The sequence below is a fragment of the Mobula hypostoma genome, chromosome X2, assembly GCF_963921235.1.
Source record: "Mobula hypostoma chromosome X2, sMobHyp1.1, whole genome shotgun sequence".
In the NCBI taxonomy this organism is placed as follows: Eukaryota; Metazoa; Chordata; class Chondrichthyes; order Myliobatiformes; family Myliobatidae; genus Mobula; species Mobula hypostoma.
In genome coordinates this window covers 46999021-47024423 of record NC_086129.1, presented here as the reverse complement: position 1 = coordinate 47024423, position 25403 = coordinate 46999021, and the positions used below count along the sequence as shown (strand labels likewise).

Here is a 25403-nt window from a genome sequence, read left to right as displayed (position 1 = left end):
AGACTGCTGTGTAGTGTGTCAATACTCTGTTTGCTAAATTGCAAACTTATACCAGCGATCTATGATTAATGAGTGTGGCAGATCTGTTGAAATAGAATTTCCCTTCCTTGTTCTACAGGTCAATGTGTTCCATTGAACTACTGACCTGTAAACATTAATTTTGCCAGCATCTATCTGTCAGAACACAAGAACATACAGGGTAGAAGCAGGAGCTAGCAACTGGCACTTGGTACCTGCTTTACCATTCAAAAAGGTCATGGCTGCTCTTTACTTGGCCTCTTTTCCATTTTCTTGTCTGTTAACCATAACCTTTGGTCCTCCAAAATTCTGATAGCTGGCCTCTGGCCTCTTGCTCAGTCAACACTGCTTCTGCAGTCGAGAAAGTTAAGTACTGTATTTACATCCATTTGAAAGATGATATTCCTCTTCCTGCCTGCTTTAAATTGGCAACACCTACTGTAAAATTATACTCTCTTTTCCAGATTCCTCCATGACAGCAAATATCTTTTCACCCTGTTAAGTCTCTTCAGGATCAAATGTTTCAATAATATCACCTCTCATTCTTCTATACTAATGAATATGAGTTCAACATCCATGACCTTTCCTTATGTGTAAATACACACAGGTATTTATAAATTTTTGCACATTTTATTCCAGATCTGTACATTAATCTCTAACTTTATTTTAAATAAATCATTATTCTTTATAATTGTTGAATGTTGATGTTTTTATTGCATGTTACACCCTGACCAACACATCACAGCAAATTCCTAATACATGGCAATACATACTTAATGACCACTTTATTAGGTACATCTGCTCATTAATGTAAATATCTAATCAGCCAATCATGTGGCAGCAACTCAATGTATAAAAGCATGCAGATATGGTCAAGAGGTTCATTTGTTGTTCAGACCAAACATCAGAATGGGGAAGAAATGTGATCTAAGTGACTTTGATCATGGAATGATTGTTGGTGCCAGACAGGGTGGTTTGAGTATCTCAGAAACTGCTGATCTCCTGTGATTTTCACACACAACAGTCTCTACGGAGTTTACAGAGAATGGTGTGAAAACACAAGAAAAAACATCCAGTGAGTGGCAGTTCTGTGGGTGAAAACACCTTGTTAATGAGAGAGGTCAGAGGAGAATGGCCAGACTGGTTCAAGCCGACAGGAAGGTGACAATAACTCAAATAACCACACGTTACAACAGTGGTGTGCAGAAGAGCATCTCTGAATGCACAATATGTTGAACCTTGAAATGGGTGGGCTACGGCAGTAGAAGACCATGAACATACACTCAGTGGGCACTTTATTAGGTATAGGTACTTACTGAACCTAATAATGTGGCCACTGAGGGTACATGGCAAATAAAGTTGATCCTTGATCCTTAATCCTTATAAGCCATGCTGTTCATTCCACAAACTAGTGAAATGAGCCTCCTCTGAGCTGTATATTTTGACAGAATATCCCTTCTTAAACAAAGAAACCAAACATAAGGCAGTATACAGGTGTGGCCTCAACAGTTGCAAAAGTTCTCCCATATCAGTGCTTCTTACCATTGCAATGAATGCCAACATTCCTGTCTCTAATTCGGTACTTTCTGAATTTACTTCCCTTCTGTGTCTCTCTGGTCAATGATTAAAAAAATGTGAGCAATGCAAAACTGTAGGATCTGAGTATCATTGGTAATGCCAGTATTTACTTTAAAATTTTTATCCAAAATTAACTTTATTCATAATAAAAATATGTACAAGAATAAACAGTGTAACACCTTCTCATTCTTATATTCATGAGCAATGTGTTAAGTAGTGTTAACATAGAACATAGAACACTCAGCACAGTACAGGTGATTTGGCCCATGATGTTGCGCCAAGCTATTATTGTACTCCAAGATCAATCGAACTCTTTGTTCTGACATAGGCACCCATTGTCCTTTCACCCCTGTGCCAATTTAAGAGTCTCTTAAATGTCCCTAATGTACCTGCCCTGGCAGGGTGTTCCATGGGTAAAAATACTTGCCTCTAACATCCCCCCAAAGGTTCCTTCAATCACATTAAAATTATTCCCCTGCATGTTAAATTGCATGTTAAAAACAACAGCATTGCTGCCACTCATGTGGCCCCCTGCAGTAGTTCACTACTACAATAATTGAAGGATTTTCTCACCCAGCCCGGTCCCTCTCTGTCCAGTAGTGGACACTGCAGTCCTTCCTCACTGAGACCTTGGAGTGACTGCTCTGAGCTTCAATGCGTCCCTCAGCACGTACTCCTGCAGCCTGGGCTGTGACTTTTGGCAGCTTTCCTCCGAGCTCATCTCAATGTGTTGGCACACCAAGTTTCGGGCCAACCGAAGAGCATCTTCCACTGAGTTGATGACGTTCCAGCAGCGCTTCATGTTCGTCTTTCAATGCCTGCATTTAATTTTCATCCCTAGCTGTGATTGAGAAGGTGGTGATGAACTTCCTTCTTGAACTGTGACAGTCCTCCCACTTTGTAGTTAGGTCGGGAATTCCTGGGTTTAGACTCAGTGAGCGTGAAGGAAGAGGGATATAGCTTCAAGTTTGGTGAGGCTGGGGTGGGGTGGCTATATTCCAGTTTTCTTGATGCTTTTTTGTCTTTCTCCTTAATGGTTGAGATTCTGGTTTAGGAAGGCGCTGTCAGTGTAGTCTGGGTGAGAAAGTGCAATGCATTTTATAGATGGTACACCCTCCAGCTACTATGCTCCTGATTCGGAGGGAATGATAGGTGTTTGTCAGGTTTCCAGCCCAGCAGTAATACCACCTCTCCACATATAATGTCACTGACATTAGTCATGAAATGTGCTGTTTTGTGCAGGCAGAACAAATGACTACAAATTACAATAAAAATAAATTGTGCAAAAATGCAATAGTGGGGTAGTGTTCATTGTGCTGCGACCTTTTTGAATGGCAGAGCACTGTATGTAGCTTGTGGAACAGCACCTGATTTTGTGCCTGGGTGGTTTATAATTCAATATATTGAACCCTGAATCCTCCAACAAGCTGCTCTCCCTCTTTTCCTTTCTCCTTCATTCTAATCTACTCAGTTCCACTCAACACCTCTTCTTTCCAAACACCACGCCCACCACAACTCCAGCTCTGTCCCCTTTCCCACCCAGTTAGTTTAGCTTTTCACACGCACTCTCACCCCACTGAGTTCCCTACTCTGTTCCTCCGCTGTTCCATCTTCCCACAATCTTTCCCTCACTTTGTTCAAATCCACATCTTCCTTCCTGTATCAAGTTCCACAATTTATAGCCCTTTGTTGCCTCCACCTCCTGGCCTCTGTTGCTATTCCCATTCTTCACTGCCTCCACTTGATTCCATCTGCACATCAACCTTTCCTTGCAAAACATAGCAGCAGAATTCGGCCCATCATGTCTGCTCTGCCATTCCATCATGGCTGATTTATTATCCCTCTCAACCCCACTCTCCTGCCTTCTCCCTGTAATCTTCGATGCCCTGACTAATCAAGAGCCTATCAACTTCTGTTTTAAATATTGACTTGGCCTCCACAGCCATTCATGGCAATGATTTCCACAGATTCACCACTCTTTGGCTAAAGAAATTCCTCCACATCTCTATTCTAAATGGACATCATTCTATTCTGAGGCTGTGCCCTCTGGTCCTTGTCTCCCCCACCATAGGAAACATCACCTCCATATCCTCTCTATCTAGGCCTTTCAATGTTTGGTAGGTTTCAATGAGATTTTCTTCTGCCAGCACATCTTTTCTTAAATAAGGAGCCTGCCCAAGTCTGCTCACAATACTCCAAGTGTGGTCTGACCAATGCATTATAAAGCCTCAATATAGATTAGATATCTCCCCACTACACTTCAAGTCCTAATGCAGGGTCTCAGCCCAAAATGATATATATTCCTTTGTCTCCACAACTATGGCCTGACCTGTCGAATTCCTCCAGCTGAGCAGGTAGGCAGCAGTTGTGGAGGCAAAGGAATAGTCTCCATTTTGGGCTGAGACCCTGTATTATTTTGCTTCACATTCCAGCATCTGCAGCCTCTTTGTCACCACTGTAGAGTTCTTTGATTCTGCAAGATCAGTTTGCGAAGCACATTGCAGTCCTCTGGAGTGACTCTGCCTGGGGTTCAGGCTTGACAACGGAACCCAGCGGGAGAGTCTGGGTCCCTCCTCCACAGAAGCGATTTCAGGAGAGACGCGCCATCTAGTGGCCATACTGAGCAAATTTACCAGCATAGTCATGGAGCTCTACAGTGGAGAAACAGGTCCTTCAGCCCATCTAGTCACTGCCCAACTAGTCCCATCAACTCACACATGGGCCATAGCCTTCCATACCCCTTCCATCCATGTATCTATCCAAACTTATCTCAAATGATGCAATCGAACCAGCAGGACTGCTGTGACTGAAAGACAGATAACACTGACATTTTATCAATATAAAGCCCCTTTAGGGAATAAAACAGCACTGAAACTGTAATCTTCTGGTTGTACTATATTTGCCATGTTCTGCAATTCATAATGCTAGGACCGTGCCACAGAATCAAGGGTTGTTGTGTCACCACACTTTAGGAAGGATATAAAGTTCTAGAGTGGGTGTTGAAGGATGACAAGACTTTTTCCAGGGATGAAATATGAGGAGACATATGACATATGATGAGCAGTGTCATTGCTTAGAGCATCAATTGTCTTGGAAAGTATGTCGTGGAGATTATAATCCACTACATACCAAACTGTTGGCTTGGTAGAACTTCAACCTCTCGCTATAACCAGAGCTTGGACAAACTTGGGTTGTTTTCTCTGGAGTGGCAGAGACCGAGGAGACATCTGGTTGAGGTTAATAAGATTATGAGAGGCAGAGATAGAGTAGACAGCCGGTCTGAAATGTCAAATTCCAGAGAGCATGCATTTAAGGTGAGGGGGTGATTTCAAAGGAGATGTGAGGAGCAAGTTTTTTACGCAGGGAGTGGTGGATACCTGCAATGCACCGCAAGAGGAGCTGGTAGAGGCAGATACAATAGAGACTTTTAAGAGATATTTAGATAGGCACATGGATGTGAGGAAAATGTAAAGATATGGACATTATGTAGGCAGAGGGGATTCATTTATTTGGCCATTTGATGACTAAGTTAATTGGTTTGGCACAACATTGTGGGTTGAAGGGTCTTTTCCTGTGTTGTACTGTTCCATGTTTAAAGATATTCGCACATTTACCCGATAGCTAATGAGCAATGACAGAGTAACTTGTTATAAACTTGGGATAAAGTAAACAGGGAACATGTGGAACGCATTACAAGGGCAGCACAGTAGTGTAACGCTCTGTAGTACCAGCAATCAGAAGATCCAGGTTCAATTCCCGCCTGCTTTCTGTGAGGAGTTTGTCCGTCCTCCCCGTGACCGTGTGGGTTTCCTCCCGGTGCTCCGGTTTCCACCCACATCCCAAAGCCGTGCCGTTGGTGAGCTGTGGGCTTGCCATGCTGGTGCTGGATGCAAGGTGATATTTGTGGGCTGCCCCCAGCACATCGTCGGTTTGTGTCGGTCACTGACGGAAACGATGCATTTCACTGTGTTTCAATGTACATGTGAGAGATAACACTAAACTGTGTTATCACTCAGAGTGACTGCTTAAATGCTGAAATCAAACTGAGAGCACAAATGAACAATGACTACTTACTGAGCTGCTCGAAGTTGTGTTAGTGTTCTCAACGTTCTTTCTCTTTCTTTTAAGCAGTTCTTTTACGGGATCTTTCACACGAACTCCTAAATAAGGCCGTTGTTGCGACTGATCAGGAGAAGCTGGAAAAGTGAGTGAATATTTTTAAATATCATGTCTCTGATAATCTCGTGATATCCAATCCATTCAGCAGATGGGCAGCAAATACTGAAACAGTGACAGTTATAACAAAAAGCCACACACACAAAATGCTGGAGGAACTCAACAGTCAGGCAGCACCTATGCAAATGAATAAACGGTTGACGTTTTCGACTGAGACCCTTCATCAGGGCTGGTAAGGAAGAGGGAAGAAGCTGGAATAAGAAGGCAGGCTTTGTAATTAAGTTAGAATAAGATAAACAGTACTGGACTGGCCATTCAGCTCACAATATTGTGCTGATATTGATATAAATTTATGCTAAATTTTCTCTTCCTGCATATCATCCATATCTCTCCGTTCGCTTCACATCAGGTGTTCACACCCTGCAGTCCACAGACACCTCAGTTAGGGTAAGTGTCCGTGGTATAACAAAGGTTGGGAACCCCACTTCAGATTTGTGTGTCTACCTAAAAAACCTTTTAAACTGCCTGATTTCACTACTCCCCTTGGCAACTCTTTCTAGGCACCTACCACTCTCATGCCATTATTTAAGCATTCTTCCCTAATCTTAAATGCATGTCCTGCGTTTGATATTTCTAACCCAGGGAAAAGATGTGGGACATAGTTCATTCATTTGTCACTTAGTATACCTGAACTGTGCGTACAAAACCATAAGATACCTTTTGTCCTGCAGGATATTCCTTGACTGTTGGATCTCAATACAGCATCGAACTTCTTCATGTCCTGGGCTTTCCACATGCTCCCCATCAATTTCAAGAAATCAGTGCCTTCGTCACCAATTAATCTTGGTGCAAGAAGTTAACATTGGGACACTAAAGTATAAGTACATTTTTATTCTGATAATATCACTCAGATTTTCCTACTTAGGAAAAGGTCAGGTCCCACACTTACATAAAGATTTTTAAAGAGTTGAAGGATTAATTTTTCTGAATATTGTTCCTGTCTTTTTATTTGCCTCTTTGAAACAAATCACATTATCCTCTTCATTCTGCATTTTGTTGGATTAGATGGTGTTAGAAATTCATTTTAGTTCCTCATCAATCCTCATACAGCTAAGCAGATAGGGAGACACACTACTGTTTCTGTCAGTCACCAAGGCCTAAATGCATAATTGTGGATGAGTTCACAGAATTATTAACAGAGCAAATGTGCAGAGGGGCTTCTCTCTTGTGAAGGAACCTAGAACAAGGGGATCACTAGTTAGAATAAATAAGAAAGATGGTGAAAAGATGATTTTATTTCATTCAGAGAGATGAGACCCTTTTAAACTCTATTCCTCAAAGGGCAATGGAATTAGTGCTAGAATGTGTTTTAAAGGTGGGAGGTGGAAAGTCAGTGGGAATGCAGAGCTGAGCTTACAACTAAACCAAGCTTGACTTTACCAAGTGCTGGAGGAAGATTGAGAAGCCAAATCATTGCTTAGCTACTGCCTCATTTTTTGTGTGGAAACATACTGCACATTTATTGTCTGCAGGAATAAATGGCAAGTACAGCTCCACACACAAAGATTAGGCAGTGACTAAGCAGTCAGGAACATTTGTTGAGGTGTAATCTTCTCCTAAGTTGTAATTATTTCCTGCTTCTAATTGGTTCAATGGCCATGTTCAAAGTAAATGTATTATCAAAGTGCATATATTTCACTGTGTACAACCTTGAGTTTCATTTTCTTGTGGGCATACTCAACAAAACAATAGAATAATAACTATAACACAATCAATGTAAGACCTGTCAACTAGGGTTTCAACCAGAGTGCAGAAGACAACAAGCTGCAAACACAAAAAGAAGAAACAGCAATAATAAATAAATAAGTAATAACTATGAAGAACATGCGATGAAGAGTCTTTGAAAGTGAGTCCATTGGTTGTGGGAACAGTTCTGCAGCCTACAAAACGTCACCGATGATCATCAGCACCATGTTGAAAAAAATGTGATACATGTGATAATTTGAGTGTCAAAGCTCTTCTTAGCCGATGGCTAGGCAAGAAGTCCAACCAGCGGAGGTTAGAGCAGTGAGATATTCTTGCTCACTATCTGAGGCAACTGTCATGAGAACTGAAATTTAACTTGATGTCTTCAAATTTGGAGACCACTGATCTTGATGTTATTATGAATAATCAAGGTTCTGGATGAGCCAGGGTGTCAAAGGTTATGAGGTAAAGGCAGGAGGATGGGGTTGAGAGGGAAAATAAGTCAGCTGTGGCAGAGCAGAGTTGGTGGGTCAGATGGGCTAATTCTGCTCCTATGCTTTATTGTTACTGTTACTGACTGTCCTGTGGCTGACTGAAAATACAGTGAGATTAATCCAAAGGACTGAGCGTGAAGCCAAAGGAGAAAAAGCTGGACATATTCAGCAGGCAATGCAGTAAATGTGGAAAAAAGAATAACAGGCGTTATAGTTATTGGCACAGACTAGATGGGCTGAATGGCCTTTCCAGTGCGCTAGTATTCTTTGATTCTATGACTCTATGACTGATTGTATTTTATTCCAGATTTCTGGTAGCTGTTAGCTTTTACCTTTCAATAAAGGAATCTGATATTTTGGTACTGAATGAACTGGCACAAATCCAAATTATTCCAAGGAATTATTACTACAGATGTACAAATATTGATTATAACTGAAACAATGAATTTTATTGGCAGTTACGGTACTCTTGGAATAATTTGTTTCACTGTTGAAGCTTTTAAAAATACAGAGAGCCAGCACATCCATCCTTCTGTTCTCTGAAGCTGCCATTTTGTTAAAAATGGAAATAATTGCATTTTTGTCTATAATAATCACATTCTGGCTTTCTTTAATGAAGTAGAGAATATTAACAATGCTATAAACACAAGAGACTCTGTAGATGCTGGAAATCTACAGTAACATTCACAAAATGCTGTAGGAACTCAGCAGGTCATCAGGACTGATGAAGGGTCTCAGTCCAAAATGTCAACTCTTTATTCCCCTCCGGAGATGCTGCCTGACTTTCTGAGTTCCTACAGCATTTTGTGTGTGTTACATTAATGATGCTATGAATATCTTCCTGCTTAATATTAAGGTTTAGATTCCCATCCATGTTCATGTAACTGTAAGTATACTAAGGTATTAAATATCTAAGAGCCTTTAAGAATTTCAAGATTTTGCAAAGCTGTTTACTATCACTGCAATGTATGCATTCTTGCGCAGTAGGAACCAGGGTGGCTAATAAGTGCATAGCAGGCTGCCACAAACAAAAATGAGATGCAATTATTGGCCAGGTCTGTAGAAACAACAACCCTGCAACTTTTTTTCAACCTGTGCCTTTCACTCCAACCTGCAGGGGCAGGTTTGCTATTGAGAAGTGTTTTGAAATGTTCCCCAGTACTAGTCTGGCATATCACAGTTGGTACAGTATTCCAGATTTTTGGTGCATAAGAGCAAAAGACCACATCATCAGTTCTTTTATGGTTGGCTCAGGTACACTAATCGGACCATTAGTCATGGATCTAAGATTACAATTGGGAATGTAAGGGGATAGAGACTCCTATATGGAGCAGCTAGATTATTCAGAGCCTTATATATAATTAAGAGTTTAAAAAAATGGATTCTCAAGGACATAGATAGCTAGTGTAATGATGCAAAAACCAGTGAAATACACTCAAATTTTATTTTTTGGTTATGATTCTTGCTGCTGCATTTTGAACAAGCTGCAGCCAATAGCAAACAGTAATCCAAATAGCCACAACAGTGGTGTGCAGAAGAGCATCTCCGAATGCACAACACATCGAATCTTGAAGTGGATGGGCTACAGCAGCAGAAGACCATGAACATACACTCAGTGGCCACCTTATTACGTACAGGAGGTATCTAATAATGTAGCCATTGAGTATATATATATATATATACATTGATAATAATTTTACTTTGAACTTTGAATTTTTAAACTGTGGAAGCGCTACAGCATGGTTGAATTCAGCTGGGGCCTAGCCTCACTCATCGGCGCTGCCCTCCTGTGTTCGAGTGGTGGAATGACAGGCTGGAGTGCGTGCATCTGCACTCTGCCAGGAGACTGTACCATTGATTGCTGGACCCTGTCGCTCAGGGTCTTGGACTATATACATACCTTTTGTTCAAATGAAGATGCTTCTTTGCTCGATATTTTGAAATACGCCGCTCGCTATTTTGAATGCTTAGCACTTTGGCCTCAGAGGAACATTTGACATTTCTAGCAGGGGAAAAAGATTCTGACTGTCCACCTGATCTATAACTCTCATACTTCTATAAGATTTTGTTAGCTCTCCCTCCAGTCTCTGCCGCTCCAGAGAAAACAACCCATGTTTGTCCAACCTCTCCCTATAGCTCATACCCGCAAATCCAGGCAGTATGCTGGCTAACCTCTTCCACAGCCTTTACAAAGCCTCAACATTCTTCCTGTAATGGAGTGTTCACCTGTATCTATATATGGTTTGACTGATAGTTAAACTTTATTTGATTTGATCTGATTTAATATTAACCAAAAGTTGCTTGCTCTCAATATTGATTGCACACTTTTACATCTGTACTGCAATTTTTCCTTGTTTTAATGCTGTAGAAAGGAGAGCTGAACATTGGGTAGACTCCTTGTGTGGTTCCACAGAAGTTCTATATATATTTATAATTAACTCCCCATTTTCCATTGTATCTATTTGATTAGAATTTTAGGTTTTTATGACTTGATCAACTGTCATGACGAGTCGATGAAGGGCAATTTGAAAGTGTATTTAATTTTTATTATCAGGTGTCAATATTCACCAGATGTTCATGTTATTTATGAATGTATTTGATTTCCACATTATTCGCTATCCAGCCTTTATCCCCTCTTTATTGGTTTATACTGTATAACACTTATTTTCTTTTAACAGCAGTAACAGCCTTTACCTCAAAGAGCAGTATCTCTTTTTCTGAGATTAATAACATTATTGCTCCTAAATAAAACAAAGATCCTTTCTTTTCATGTCTGGTATAACCAGAACTAGGCTGTGTGATCACATCTCAGGTTTAACATTTAATCTAACACATCCTGTAAATGCATGTTCTCTAGTGTTTGACATTTCTGCCGGGGAGAAAGATTCTGACTGCCCACCTGATCTATAACTCTCATACTTCTATAAGATTTTGTTAGCTCTCCCTCCAGTCTCTGCCGCTCCAGAGAAAACAACCCATGTTTGTCAAACCTGTCCCTATAGCTCATACCCGCAAATCCAGGCAGTATGCTGGCTAACCTCTGTAATGGAGTGATCAGAATTGCACAAGTGTGGACTAAACAAAGATATTAATAGCTGCAACATGACTTTGTTATCTTTATATTCAAAAAGCTGATTAATGGAGGTGAGCATCCCATACACCTTTATTACCAGCCTATTTACTTGTATGGTCACACTCAGAAACCAAGATCCCTCTGCACATCTATGCTGCTAATGGTCTTCCCATTAACTGAATGTGTTTGACTGTTAAAAGCTTTGAAATTTATTGTTGGTCAGAATATTTAGCTGCACAGATATGAATGGCCAAAGTCCCTGATGAATAAATGTGAGCAGGATACCTCACCATTCCCTGACCTCCATCATCTCTACTTCATCAAAAAAGCTGAGGTTTTTCTCCAGGGAACAAAGAAAATCAAATAAAGGCACAAATGACTGCAGAATGTTAAACACAAGAGATTCTGCAGATGCTGGAAATCCAGAGCAACACACACAAAATGCTGGGGGATCTCAGCTGGTCAGGCAGCATCTGTGGAAAGGAAACAGTTGACATTTGGGGCTAAGATCCTTCATCAGGACTGGAAAGGAAGGTGGAAGACACCAGAGTAAGAAGGTGGGGGGGAGGGGAAGGAGGACAATCTGGCAGGTGATTGGTAAGACCAGGTGAGGGGGCAGGTAGGTGGATGGGGGGTGGGGTGGGAAATGAAGTGGGAAGCTGGGAGGTGACAGATGGAAAGGGTAAACAGCTGAAGAAGAAGAAATCTGACAGGACAAGAGAGTGGACCATCAGAGAAAGGGAAGGAGGAAGGGCACTAGATGGGCAGGTGAGAAGAAGAGAAAGGGTGTGTGGTCAACCAGAATGGGGAATGAAAAAAGAGAAGGGAGAGAATGGAATAATTATCCCCTCTCCTCTTAATGACTGCAGATGCTGCCATTATTTGTTGCTCAAAGAAAATCAAGTGAAAGTTTAATTATGCAAACACAATTATTTTTGACATGGAATAAATCCATTTGGCCTATCAGGTTTCTGCCAACTCCTTGTTCAACAGTCCAATCAGTTCAACTATGTCTTTCTTCCCCTGTTCTCCCTGTACTGCCAAATATGCTCCCTTCTGAAAACTCTAATTGTCTCTTTACTCATTACCCCTTCATATCATAATCACACTTTTGTTTAAAAAAAGCTTGTTTTTAACTACCTTCCACATTTATCTTTGGATTTTCAAAGGTGACTAAGATTATGAAGGCCTCATAGGGAGAAGCTGTTTCTAATGGTTCTTAAGAGAGCACCAAGAATCATTTGCAAGAAAACCAGAGTTAGGGGAGAAATTATATTAGTCAGTTAGGTCTAATGATCTTTGCCTGAAAGAAGTTGGAAACAGCTTTAACAGTAACTCTCAAAAAGAAATAGAACATTTTATCGAAAGCCAGCTGCACCATTTTGCACTGTACTGCTGCTTAAGAAAGTCTCTAAAAATAAACCAGAAAATCATAGGCTGGTGAGCCTGACATCAGTAATGGGAAAGTCATTGGAAGGTATCATAAGGGACTGGATATATAGAGATTTTTGAGGAAGTTACCAGGACGGTTGATGAAGACAAGGCAGTGGAAGTTATCTATATGGAGTTTAGTAAGGCATTTGACAAGATCTTGTATGGGAGCTTTGTCAAGAAGGTTTGTTCACTTGGCATTCAAGAAAGGTGGTGAACTGGTTTAGACTGGATAGTAATGTTGTTAGCTGGATCAGCAAGTTTGCAGATGACACCAAGATTGGGGGTACAGTGGACAGCGAGGAAGATTATCAGAGCTTGCCACAGGACCTGGACCAGTGGGAAAAATAGACTGAAAAATAGCAGATGAAATTTAATGCAGACAGGTGCGAGGTGTTGCACTTCAGTAGGATCAACCAGGGTAGGTTTTACACAGTGAGCAGTAGGGCACTGAGGAGTGCGGTAGAACAAAGGGATCTGGGAATACAGGTACATAATTCATGGAAAGTGGCATCAAAGGTAGATAAGGTCATAAAGAAAGCTTTTGTCACATTGGCCTTCATAAACTAAAGTACTGAGTATAGGAGTTGGGATGTTATGTTAAAGTTATATAAGATGTTGGTGAGGCCTAATTTGGAGGATTGTGTGCAGTTTTGGTCACCTACCTACAGGAAGGATGCTAACAAGGTCGAAAGAGTACAGAGAAAATTTATAAGGATGTTGCTGGGTCTGGGGGACCTGAGTTATAAGGAAAGATTGAACAGGTTAGGACTTTATTCCTTAGAACATAGAAGACTGAGAGGAGATTTGATAGAGGTATACAAAATTATGAGAGGTATAGATAGGGCAAATGCGAGCAGCCTCTTTCCACTGAGGTTGGGTGGGACTACAACCAGAGATCATGGGTTAAGGGTGAAAGGTGAAAAGTTTAAGCGTACCATGAGGGGAAACTTCTTCCCTCAGAGGGTCATGAGATTGTGGAACAAGCTGCCAGCACAAGTGGTGCATGCGAGCTTGATTTTGATGTTTAAGAGAAGTTTGGATAGGCACATGGATGGTATGGGTGTGGGGAGCTATGGTTCTGGTGCAGGTCGATTGGAGTAGGCAGCTTAAATGGTTCAGCACAAACTAGATGGGCCAAAAGGCCTGTTTCTGTGCTGTATTTTTCTATGACTCTATTCTATGATTCTATAAGGACCACTGCCACAAGAAAGCATCAACCATCATTAGGGATCCCCACCATCCAGGCCACGCTCTCTTTTTGCTGCTGTCATCAGGGAGGAGATACAGGAGCTTTAGGTTCCACACCCCCAGGTTCAGGAACAGTTATTATCCTTCAACCATCAGATTCACCTCAAAACTGAATTGATTCCACAACCTATGAACTTACACCCAAGGACTCTGCAACTCATTTTCTCACTCGTATTTATTTTCTTATTTCTTCTTCCTATTATTGGTGTGTTTTTTTTTCTGAGCTCAAGCTGGTAAAACCTGAGGTACGGGCAGAGCCAAGCACACTCATTTGCTAGGAACTTTCAGACTATTCTAGTGGTGCTTAGTGTTGTGGCTTTCTGGAGATCTACATAAATATTGCTGTGTTTAATGCCATTGTGTAGTGACTTTGAGATGATACCAGTTGTAGATATTATTGTTGGAACAATGTATACCCCGTTCATGTTCCATAGTCTTTTAATTCCTCTTTTAATTCAGCATATTTCTGGTGTGTTTCTCTTTTTGATTTCTGTAAGTTATATGTGTAAGTTGTTCTTGCTTGTTAATCCTGTGTTATTATATCGGGATGGTTATTATGGATTGTCCTATCTGTAATAACAGATCAGTTGTAACATTATTTGTAGAACCCTGACTCTAAATCTGGATTATTATTACTATTATTAATATTATTTTGTAGTTACACAGATTGTTTTCTTTTGATTTTTGTCAGTCTTTGTGTGGAGTTTTTCGTTTATTCTGTTGTATTTCTTTGTTCTACTGTGAATGCCTGCAAGAAAAGGAATCTCACAGTATTATATGGTGACGTATACATACTTTGATAATGAAATTACTTTGAACTCTGAACTTGGAGTATTTGTTGGGCTCTGTAGAAAGGGATGAGGTGTTTACCTACTTGTATAAGTGGGGTTAATTGGAGGGTTCAGAGACAAAATGCTCTCCTCTGCATGGCAAGATTCTTCTTTTCTTCCCATAAAATAGTTAAAAGTAGCAAAGCATCCTCTTAGAGTGTACTTTCAAAGGTGCCGGAGCTCAGTTTAAGAACAACACTTACGCTCCCACTTGTGCAGGTGTGACTGAAGACACGTGCGTGCTTGTCTGTTTTCAAGGGTCCTACTTTCCTGGCCAGTCTCCCAAGTCCCACCCTCTGCCAGGTACAATTAACCCGGTCCTAACCTGCCGAAAGCTCTTCCATCCAAATACCCTGTTCCTCACTACTCTCCATTAGTCAATATCGGTGGCTTTATGCTCCTCCAAACACTTCCACGATCTTGGGCTGCCCTATCCCTGCAACATGTTAAATGATATTTTTGAATGTAGGTTTTACTTCCCTGACACTGACTAGTCCGTCAGCTCTTCTGCTTCATTTCTGCTGTCTCCCTTGTTAAAGTAATCTTCCTGGAGTTACAACATAGAACATTACCGCACAGTACTGGCCACTTGTGCCAACCTTTTTACCTACTCTGAGATCAATCTATCCCTTCCTTTCCCCACAACCCTCAATTTTTCTATTATCTAAGAGTTTCTTAAATGTCCCTGATGTATCTGCCTCTACCACCAACCACTGTGTCAAAACCTTAGCTCTGTCATCCCCCCAATACTTTCCTCCAATCACCTTAAAATTATGCCCCATCATATTAGCCATTATTTAGAGTTCTTTAGCTCTTCCTTCTATGCTTCGTAAAACCAAGTAAAAACTAATCTTTTCTTCTGCTTTTATTATCGTTTATACCACGTCAAGAGTTGAAAACGTCTTTCTCACTGTAAGAGTCATTGCACTATATGAAGGAGCAGCTGGTAGCAGCTCCAAACCTCTAAAGTTGTAACAGTACTTCCAGAGAAAGAAATATGAAGTGCCAAAACATTATCCATTAATCCATTGTTAATGCTGCGGTAGTGTAGTGGTTAGCGTAGCGCTGGTAGTCAGGGTCCAGTTCCTGCTGCTCTCTGTAAGGCGCTTGTACAGTCTCCCTGCGACAGTGTAGATTTCTTTTAGGTACTCCTCTTTCTCCCAACATTCCACAGACATATGCTAAGTGTTAGTAAGTTGCAGGCTGCCCCCAGCATATTCCCAGACTATGTTGGTTGTTGACACAAATGGCACATTTCACTGTATTTTTCAATGTATATGTGACAAAATAAAGCTAATCTTTATAATCTTTATCTTATAATAACCCTCCTACTTTTTAAAAAAATTGACTTGGAACAATGATGAGTTGTATGTAATCCAAAAGCTGTTGTTCACGACTTGTGTCGCTCATTCCCTACTACAAATATCCTTTTCTTTTTGCTGTCACCGCCTTTCCCCACTTTCTCTGCTACATGGAAATATTTTCATTTCTAATTTTCCCAAGTGCTGGTGAAAAGTCGTTGAACTTTAATTTCTCCACACATGCTGCTCAAATATTTCCAGCTTTTTCTCTCTTCGAGTGAGTCACATTTACCTCAAGCTTCCTTCGCCTTCTCTGGTGTGCAACATGTGCACCTGACTGTGAGAAACCACTAAGCATATGCACGCTTCAAGTGATTCACTGCTGTTGTTTACCGTCCTAACACAACCCCCAGCTGTAGCTAATCTTATTGCGGTCTTTGGAATGTCTTCAACCTTAATCACTTCAGGCAAATATTCTCTAAAGATGATTTTAATCTATATGACTGTATTTTAAGCTATTATTTAAAGACTAAGCTGAAATAATTAAATCACTGATCACAGACTTCTGGAGGAACTCTGCAGATTGAGCAGCATCTGAGGGGGAGGGCTGGTTAAGGAATTGTGGACATTCTGGTTCAAGTCCTGATGCAAGGTTCAACCTGAAAGGTTGACAGCTCCTTCCCCCACAGATGCTAGTCGATTCGCTGAGTTTCTCCAGCAGGCTGTTTTTCTGCTCCAGATTTCTTAGCTTTCTAAATCATTGATGACCAGGTAGACAGAATATTGCACACCTTCCTTACAAATGGCAGAATGAGATTTGAGGAGATTTGGTATGTTACCAAAGACTCCAGCAAATTTCTCCAGACGTACCGTGGAGAACATTCTGACTGGTGGCATCACAACCAGTGATGGGGGGTGGGTGGGGGGAACAGCACAAGATCAGAAAAAGCTGCAGAATGTTGTAAACTCAGCCAGCTCCATCATTGGCATTGGCCCTCCCCATCATTGAGGACATCTTCTAAAGGCGATGCCTCAAGAAGGCAGCATCCATCATTAAGGGCTCCATCACCCAGGACATGTCCTTATCTCATTGTTACTATCAGGGAGGAGGTTCAGGAGCCTGAAGACACAAACTTAACGTTTTAGCAACAGCTTCAGATTTCTGATTGGACTATGAACACTACCTCAGTTTTTGCTCTCTTTATGCACCATTTACGTATTATTCTATAAAATTCTTATTTAATTTATAGTAAACTTTAAATAGAACTGCTGCAAAGCAACAAATTTCATGACATACAGTATGTCAGTGATAAAAAACCTGATTCAGATTCTGATAGCAAAGTGGATGTGGGAGTAAATGCTTTAAGAGGCAGCAGATTGGTTAGAAACTGCACAGAACTTCCTTTAAAAAAGCTGATGGCTGTCTGTATTGTGGTTTGTTAAATTTTGTGGTGACCTGTAACTCTTGGATCCTCCTCTGTATTACAGAATGATTACCTTCTCCCCTTTCCTACATGATGGAAATGATCAGCTGAAGCTTCACAGTTGTACAGGAAACCTTTGAACACAATTGCTCAGTGCACGCAGAGTGAGTGTCTCATCCCACCTAACCTCAAAGATCATTGTTGAAGGTCACTTATAGTTATATAGTTCTGATAAAAGGTCACTGACCTGAAATGTTGTTCCTGATATTGACTCACAGAAATGGAGAAGACAGGAGGATTATTTCCCTTGGAGATGTTTCCTATGGTCAGGCAGTCTAGGACCAGAGGGCACAACCTCAGAATACAAGGGTGTCCCTTTAACATCTAGGCCTGTATTCACTAGAGTTCAGAAGAATGATGGGGATCTCACTGAAGTCTATTGAATATTGAAAGGCCTAGATAGAGTGGAAGTAGAGAGAATGTTTCCTATAGTGGGGGAGTCTAGGACCAGAGAGCACAGCCTCAGAATGGAAGGACATCCATTTACAAACAGAGATGAGGAGAAAGATGAGGCGATTCAAAGCGAGAAGGCTGTGAGTGGAACGGCTAAGAATTTTCGGAGTGAAGGCATTTTACTACTCGGGGTAAATAGAGGCAAGACTGCGCAAGTGCGTGACGTCAGCCAGTAGAGTGGGAAAAGTTTAAGAAGGCAAGGAATCTTCAACAGTTTTAGATTCAAAGCGAGAAGGCTGCAAGTGGAATGGCTAAGGATTTTCAGAGTGAAGGCATTTTACTACTCGGGGTAAAAGAGAGGCAAGACTGCGCAGGTGCGTGATATCAGCCAGTAGAGCGGAACAGTTTAAAAATAAGACCACCATATCCAGTGGGCAGCGGAGTGAGAGGGTAGTAGAGTGACAGGGCTTTGGCTCAACGGGCTTAGGTGGTAACGGGATGAGGCGAGGTAGGTCTAGCTGTGTTAACTGTGGAAAGGAAGAATGCGTGTGAGGCCAGTGTTCTGTGTTCTGCAGGCGGGATTAAAGAAAACCCGAAAACATTCTACAAGTATGTGAAGAGCAAGAGGATAAGATGTGAAAGAATAGGACCTATCAAGTGTGACAGTGGGAAAGTGTGTATGGAACCAGAGGAAATAGCAGGGGTGGTTAATGAGTACTTTGCTTTAGCGTTCACTACGGAAAAGGATCTTGGCGATTGTAGGACTTACAGCAGACTGAAAAGCTTGAGCAGACGTAACAGATGGGAGAACAACGTTCAGTACACTGCATTTCAGGATGTACTACTTTGTTAATGCACATGGCTAACATCAACTGATTTTTCTTTTGGCCTTCTGTTCTACTTTCTAAAGCTCTTCATCTGTCTTAAGTAAATTTACTGATGACACCTCTGCTGTTGGCCAAATTAAAGGTGGTGATGAATCAGTATGTAGGAGGGAGATTGAGAATCTGCCTGAGTGATGCCACAGCAACAACCTTTTACTCAATGTCAGCAAAGGGCTGATTATTGATGACAGGAGGAGGAAACTAGAGGTCCATGAGCCAGTCCTTATCAGAGGATCAGAGGTGGAGAGGGTCAGCAACTTTAAATTCCTCAATGTCATCATTTAAGAGAATCTGTACTGGGTCCTGCACATAAATGCCATTATGAAGAAGGCACGAGAGCATTTCTATTTTCATAGAAGTTTGCGAAGATTTGGCATGTCATCTAAAACTTTCACCGAAATGTACTTTAATAATAAGGTTACCTTGAACCTTGAACTTTGAAGTGTGCTACATCTCATATATTTCTCTTGATGGTTCAAAATGAAATAGAAACTTTAATAACAAAGACAAAGATTTCTTTGGAGGTTTTTGAAGCCTCAGGTCCGCACACGGCCTTTTGGAGGCTGACCACTGCTGTAACGTAGGGGTGGCACAATAGCACAGTGGTTAGCACAGTCGCTTTACAGTGCCAGCGATCTCTGATCAGGGTTCAATTCCCGACACTGTCTGTAAGGAGCTTGCATGACCACAAAGGTTTCCTCCTACATTCCAGAGATGTAGAGGTTAGCATTGGTGAATTGTGGGCGCACAAAGCAACATTTGTGGGCTGCCCAGCACAATCCCAAAATCACTGATTTGATACATTTCACTGTATGTTTCAATGTGAATGTGACAAATAAAACTAATCTTTAAACATGGCAGACTATGTGTGCAGAGCAAGATACCAGAAAGGGCAACGTGACATTCTCCAGATAATTTATTCAAGTGATTTTAACTCAGGAGCAAGCATTATTCAGGTTACATGGGGATACTAGGCTATTTTCAGTGGTGCCACTTGAATAAAACTCCACACATTTCCCAGTTCTCTTTTTAATTTAAAGAAGACATCTAAGTCATTGGCTATAGTTAAAGCTTCTGATTTGTCAGGCCATCAAAGCTAACAGGGAGAAGACAAGAGAATGGGGTTAAGAGTGATGATAAATCAGCCGTGGTGGAGCAGATTCCTGCTCCAATGTCTTATGGTCTAATGGTTTAAGATTATTCCATACTGTAAACATCTGAAAAGACAAATCAGGAAGAAAAATGACAGTTGATTTTTTGCTACCAGTTCATATGCAAGTTCCCAAACACCTATAAACCACAAGATGCAGAATGTGATTAGAGCCTCTTTTTTAGGAGTATCATTTATTCAATCCTCTCAGATCTCACGACCCTCACTGTGGGAAGTGTGAATCGAAACATTGCTGTTTTAGCTGCAGCCCATTTCCTATAAACTCACGTGAACAACACAAATCACAGTTTGCTTGAATGGCTTTAACACTGTTCCCCTGCCAAGTCCTCAGCTGGTTCACAGTTACAGCTCAAAGAACAGCAAATGCTTGAAGAAAAACATGTTCTTGTAAAGTAAAAGAAATGCCGTGCAGAACTGCGACATTCAAGTGGCAACGGTTAGTTTTGATGGATTGGAAATTTGGTCTTCTCAGCAGGAAGCCCCAGCTTTGATCAATACAGCTTTCTGAGGTGGGATCCCCGACAGGCTTTACAGGCTTTACAGGCTTTACAGGCTTTACAGGTTTTACAGGCTTTATCACGTGTGGGAGTGAGGGATCAGCGGTGAAGGGGTGAGTCAGAGACCATAAGATATAGGTGCAGAATTGGGCCATTTAGCCCATTGAGTCTGCTCTGCTATTCCACCATGGCTGATTTATTATCCCGCTCAACCCCATTCTCCTGCCTTCTCCCCGTAACCTTTGACACTGTGGCTAATCAAGAGCTTATCTAACTCTGCTTTTAATATGCCCAACGACATAACATACACGGGTGTTTATGGCAATAATTCCCACAGATTCACCACCGTCTAGCTATAGAAATTCCTTCTCACCTCAGTTCTAAAGGGACGTCCTTGTATTCTGAGGCTGTGCCCTCTGGTCCTAGGCTCACCCACTATAGGAAACATCCTCTCTCCATACTCTCTCTCTAGGCCTTTCAATATTCAATAGGCTTCAATGAAATCCCTCCTCATCCTTTGAAACTCCAGTGAGTCCAGACCCAGAGTCATCAAACACTCTTAATACGATAACCCTTTCATTCCCAAAACCTCATCCTTATAGGGAAGTTATTACTGGATAACTTCTTCCCTTCCTTGTTTTTCCCTTGCTAATTTTTGACCTCTTTCATCTGTGCATCGATAATTGGTTCTAATGTTGTGAACCACTTCATTAAGTTGAATTAAAACATTTTGTTACTCCTGACAACATATGGAGAGTGGCTGTTGATACAACAATTCTGCCACCTAAAAATTTGCAGAACCTTATGCAATAATTCAAATGAGAATTTGCTCAGAGCTGTTTCCACACTTGTTATAATCAGGCTTCTGGGGGTGGTGGAAAGATTATGTACTTCCCCCATGTGGTCCCTTAACATAGGGAATGAAATAGAAAGAACAAGGTTATCCTTTAAGCTGGCTTTCGACCTCCAGTAGTAAGTTTTCTACTAAGGGAGCACAGCTAAATTAATATTTACATACTAACTTTCACAATTACAGGATAGCCTAAAACACATCACAGTTAATGACATACTTTTAAGCTGAATTGATATATTCTCAGACCATTTATTTTCTTTACTACAGCGAATTAGGCACACAAACCTGCAGGGATGAAGTGGTATGATGGAAGAGATTAGTTTAATTACAAAAGGTGATGCTTCATGAAGCTGACACTTGTCATTAGGACCATCACCACGCAGGTCATGCCTTTTTCTCATTACTGCCATCTAGAAGCGGGTACAGGAGCCTGAAGACACACACTCAATGTTTCAGGAACAACTTCTTCCCCTCCACCTTCAGATTTCTGAATGGACAATTGAACATAGGAATATGGTTCACGTTTCAGGCCAAGCCCATTCATTAGGACTTATGAATGCTGAACACTACCTCACGATTTTGTTCTCTTTTGCACTATATATTTCTTTTCTTATTGTTTTATTATGTATGGCACTACACTGCAGTGGCAAAACAACACATTTCACAAGATAGGTCAGTGATATTAAACCTAATTCTGATCTGATTCTGACTTTTATGGCCAGTGAGGTAATTGGAAGTGTAGGCACGGATGCGATGAAGGAAGGACATCAGCCATGTTGCCTTTCTCCCGTGACCTATTCTCCTCTCTTGTCAGATTCCTTCTTCAGCCCTTTCAATTTCCACCTATCCCATTCCAGCTTTTCACTTCATCCCATCTCCAGCGTCTACCTGGCTTTACCTATCATCTTCTCATCTGTACACCTTTCGTCCCCCCCACCGTCTTATTCTGGCATCTTCCCCCTTCCTTTCCAGTCCTGATGAAGGGTCTCAACCTGAAACATCGACTGTTTATTCCTCTCCATAGACGCTGCCTGACCTGCTGAGTTCCTCCAGCATTTTGTGTGTGAATGTGGAAGCTCAGTTTCAAGGTTTATCTGAGGTACAGTGCTACTGATGATCCTCCCTCAGTACAGAACTGAAGTGTCAGTTTGGTTCATGCCTGAGTTTCAGGGGTTGACTTTGAACTTGCAAACTTGATGACTTTTTCTCTCATTTGTTTCTGGGACGTGGGTGTTGTTAACAAGGCCAGCATTTCTTGCCCATCATCCCCAAGTGTCCTTGAGAAGGAGGCTGTGAGTGTCTGCAGTTTGTGCAGTGGGAGCACGACTGTTGAGTTACAAGCCACACCCTGTGTGGTCTAGTAGGCTTGAACTGATTGCTGATAACGTGAGCAGAAAAATATTACACACGTGAATTCCCCTAATTGCTGTTTTAGTGGAAGCAGAAACTTGTTTTCTTCAACCTCCCCTCAAGTTTGCTTTCGTACAAAAAAGTAGCTCAACAATAATGTGTCTTATTTTATTGATGTGTCTTCAATTTGTCACTACCTTTAACTTCAACCTATCTTTCACCTCCATCTCCACTGCTGATAACCTCTCCCTACCTCTATCTCCATCTCCATCACCAATGTTCCTTTCTGGTTCCAGTAATAATGCATCAACTTAAATCAGCGAGGATTCTGCTGGGGGCAGCCTGCAAGTGTCGGTAAGCTTCCAGCATTAATGTAGCATGCCCACAACTCATTAACCCTAGTTACGTCTTTGAAATGTGGGAGGAAACTAAATCACTCAGAGGAAAGTCACACTATCATGGGGTGAATGTACAAACTCTTACAGGCAGTAACAGTGATCACTGGTGCTGTAAAACATTGTGCTACTGTACCTATTAACTTTACAATATATGGATAAATAAATTTCAGTTAATAATTGAAATGAAAGGAATCAGCATATAGGAGGGAGATTGAAAATCTGACTGATTGGTGCCACAATAACAACCTCTCATTCAATGTCAGCGAGACCAAGGAGCTGATTATTGACTTCAGGAGGAGGAAAGCAGAGGTCCATGAGCCAGTCCTCATCGGAGGACGTGTCCTGCGATCGGCATGCAAGTGTAATTACAAAGAAAGCAAGGCAGCGTCTTGACTTCCGTGAGAGTTTGTGGAGATTTGGCATTACGTACATACATTACATCAAGGAAAAATTACACACGAATTATGACTTGCAAGCAACTAATGTGCAAAAGAAGACAAACTGTGCAAAAAAAATAAACAAACAAATAAACAACAAGTGCATTAAAATGTAATGTACAAATGTAATGAAAATACTACACCTTATAGCAGCTCTGTCATTGCAGTAAGATAGTGACTCAGCAAGATTTGTCACATTGCACGTTAGGGTAGAAATTGCATTTCCTTTTGACAAGTTTAATGTAAATTCAAGGGGATAGCCCATTGAGAATGTACTTTTTTTCATTTGGTCATCATATCTTGGGATGCCACTTACACTGTGATTTGCATATTGGTTGAAACTCTATAAGATAGCTCAAAGATAAGTTGTGTCAAATCATGATAATAATAATAATAATAAGTGTACCCAGTGGTAAATAACAAAAAAAACTGACTAGATGTTTTGAAGAAATCAAGCTGGAATAATTTGCTTCCAATTTAGTTTAACAGCAATTCATTTTGAACGTGATTCACATCAGGCTTCATTGTCATAGACATTGACAAAACATTAAAGGACCCTTTGGACCATCATATCCATCTGAAAATCAAATCTTAATTGGAAATCCTCAAATCAAGGTCCAATAGTTGACATGCATGAAATCCACTGGGGGAGTCAGAGGCTCGTTGTCTGAGAGTCTGCTAGAGGCTCAGAGTCCTGCCCGTGAGGGAGGAAAGGAGTTTGTTTTGCAGTTGTTCTTTTGTTGCTTGTTGTGTTCTGTGTTGTTCTGCTGAACATTGGGGGCATGCTACATTGGCTTTGGAATGTGTGGCAACATTTGCAGGCTGCCCCCAGCTCACCCTTAGGTTATGTTGGTTATTAATGCAAACGACACATGTCATGGCCATGTTTTGATGTACATGTGATAAATAAATGAATCTGAATTTGAATCTGATTTGAGGAGACATAAAACAAAAAAAGTCTTTGGTTGTGCTGGTTAACACAAAGGATGAATTTTGCTATGTGTTTTGATGTAGAGGTGATAAATGAATGAATCTGAGCCATTTTACATTGATCTAATAAGCCCACATTAGGCCTGTATTCTTCTGTGCTTTGACTACATATCTCTTAACTATAGTGTTTGTATCTAATTCTACCAGCTCCTCAGACTGCAAGTTCTTGATGTCAACTGCTCTCTGTGCATTTATCCTATCAGTAGCCCCTCCTAATTTTGTATACCTTTATCAAATCTCCCCTCATTCTCCTACATTCCAAGGAATAAAGTCTTAGCCTATTCAATCTTTCCCTATAACTCAGGTCCCAACTGAGCTTGAGCCATTTGCCTTTATTTGGCTGATATCCCTTTTCCCGTAACTGTTCAACTGCCTTTTAAATGTCAAAGTTGCATCTGCTTCCACTACTTCTTCTGGCAGCTCGTTCCATGTATTCACCACCCTCTGTGTGGAAAAGTTGGCCACCAGGTCCCTTCTAAAACCTTCTCCTTTCATTCTAAAACTCTAAATTTGGACTCCTCTTGTTGTTCACCTTATCTCTGCCCCTCAAGATTTTATCAACCTCTATGAGGTCACCCCTCAGCCTCCCATGGTCCAGGAGAAAGGTCCGAGTCTACCCAACCTCTCCTTACTGTCTCAGTAAATCTTTATTTTTGCACCATCTCCAGTTTAATGACATCTTTCCTATAGTAGGACAACCAGAACTATACACATGTGGCCTTAGCAAACTTTTGTTCAGCTGTAACATGATGTTCCAAATCCTAAACTCGATATTGTGACTGATGAAGGCAAGCATACCAACCACTTTCTTCACCACCCTGTCTACCTGTGTTGCCACTTTCTATGTACTTACTCCCCTTGGTCTCTGTTCTACTACACTCTCTAGTGTGCTCCATTCATTGGCAAGCTCTGTTCTGTCTTACCAAAATACAACACCTCACATTTATCTGGATTAAACTCTACCTGCCATTCCTCAGCCCACTGCCCCACTTGGTCAAGATCTCATTGCAATCTTAGATAACTATTTTCACTATCCACTATATCACCA

General features: G+C 41.1%; 1 protein-coding gene across 6 annotated transcripts in view; it reads right to left on the bottom strand.

Annotated features, from left to right (window-relative positions):
• LOC134340712 (NF-kappa-B inhibitor delta-like) overlaps positions 1-25403 on the bottom strand; it is a 261763-nt gene that overhangs the window by 96358 nt on the left and 140002 nt on the right. For all 6 annotated transcript variants that reach the window (XM_063038180.1, XM_063038177.1, XM_063038178.1 and 3 more), the window contains one exon: positions 5671-5792. In XM_063038180.1, coding sequence (XP_062894250.1) covers positions 5671-5792 — 122 coding nt within the window. The remainder of the gene's footprint in view (positions 1-5670; positions 5793-25403) is intronic.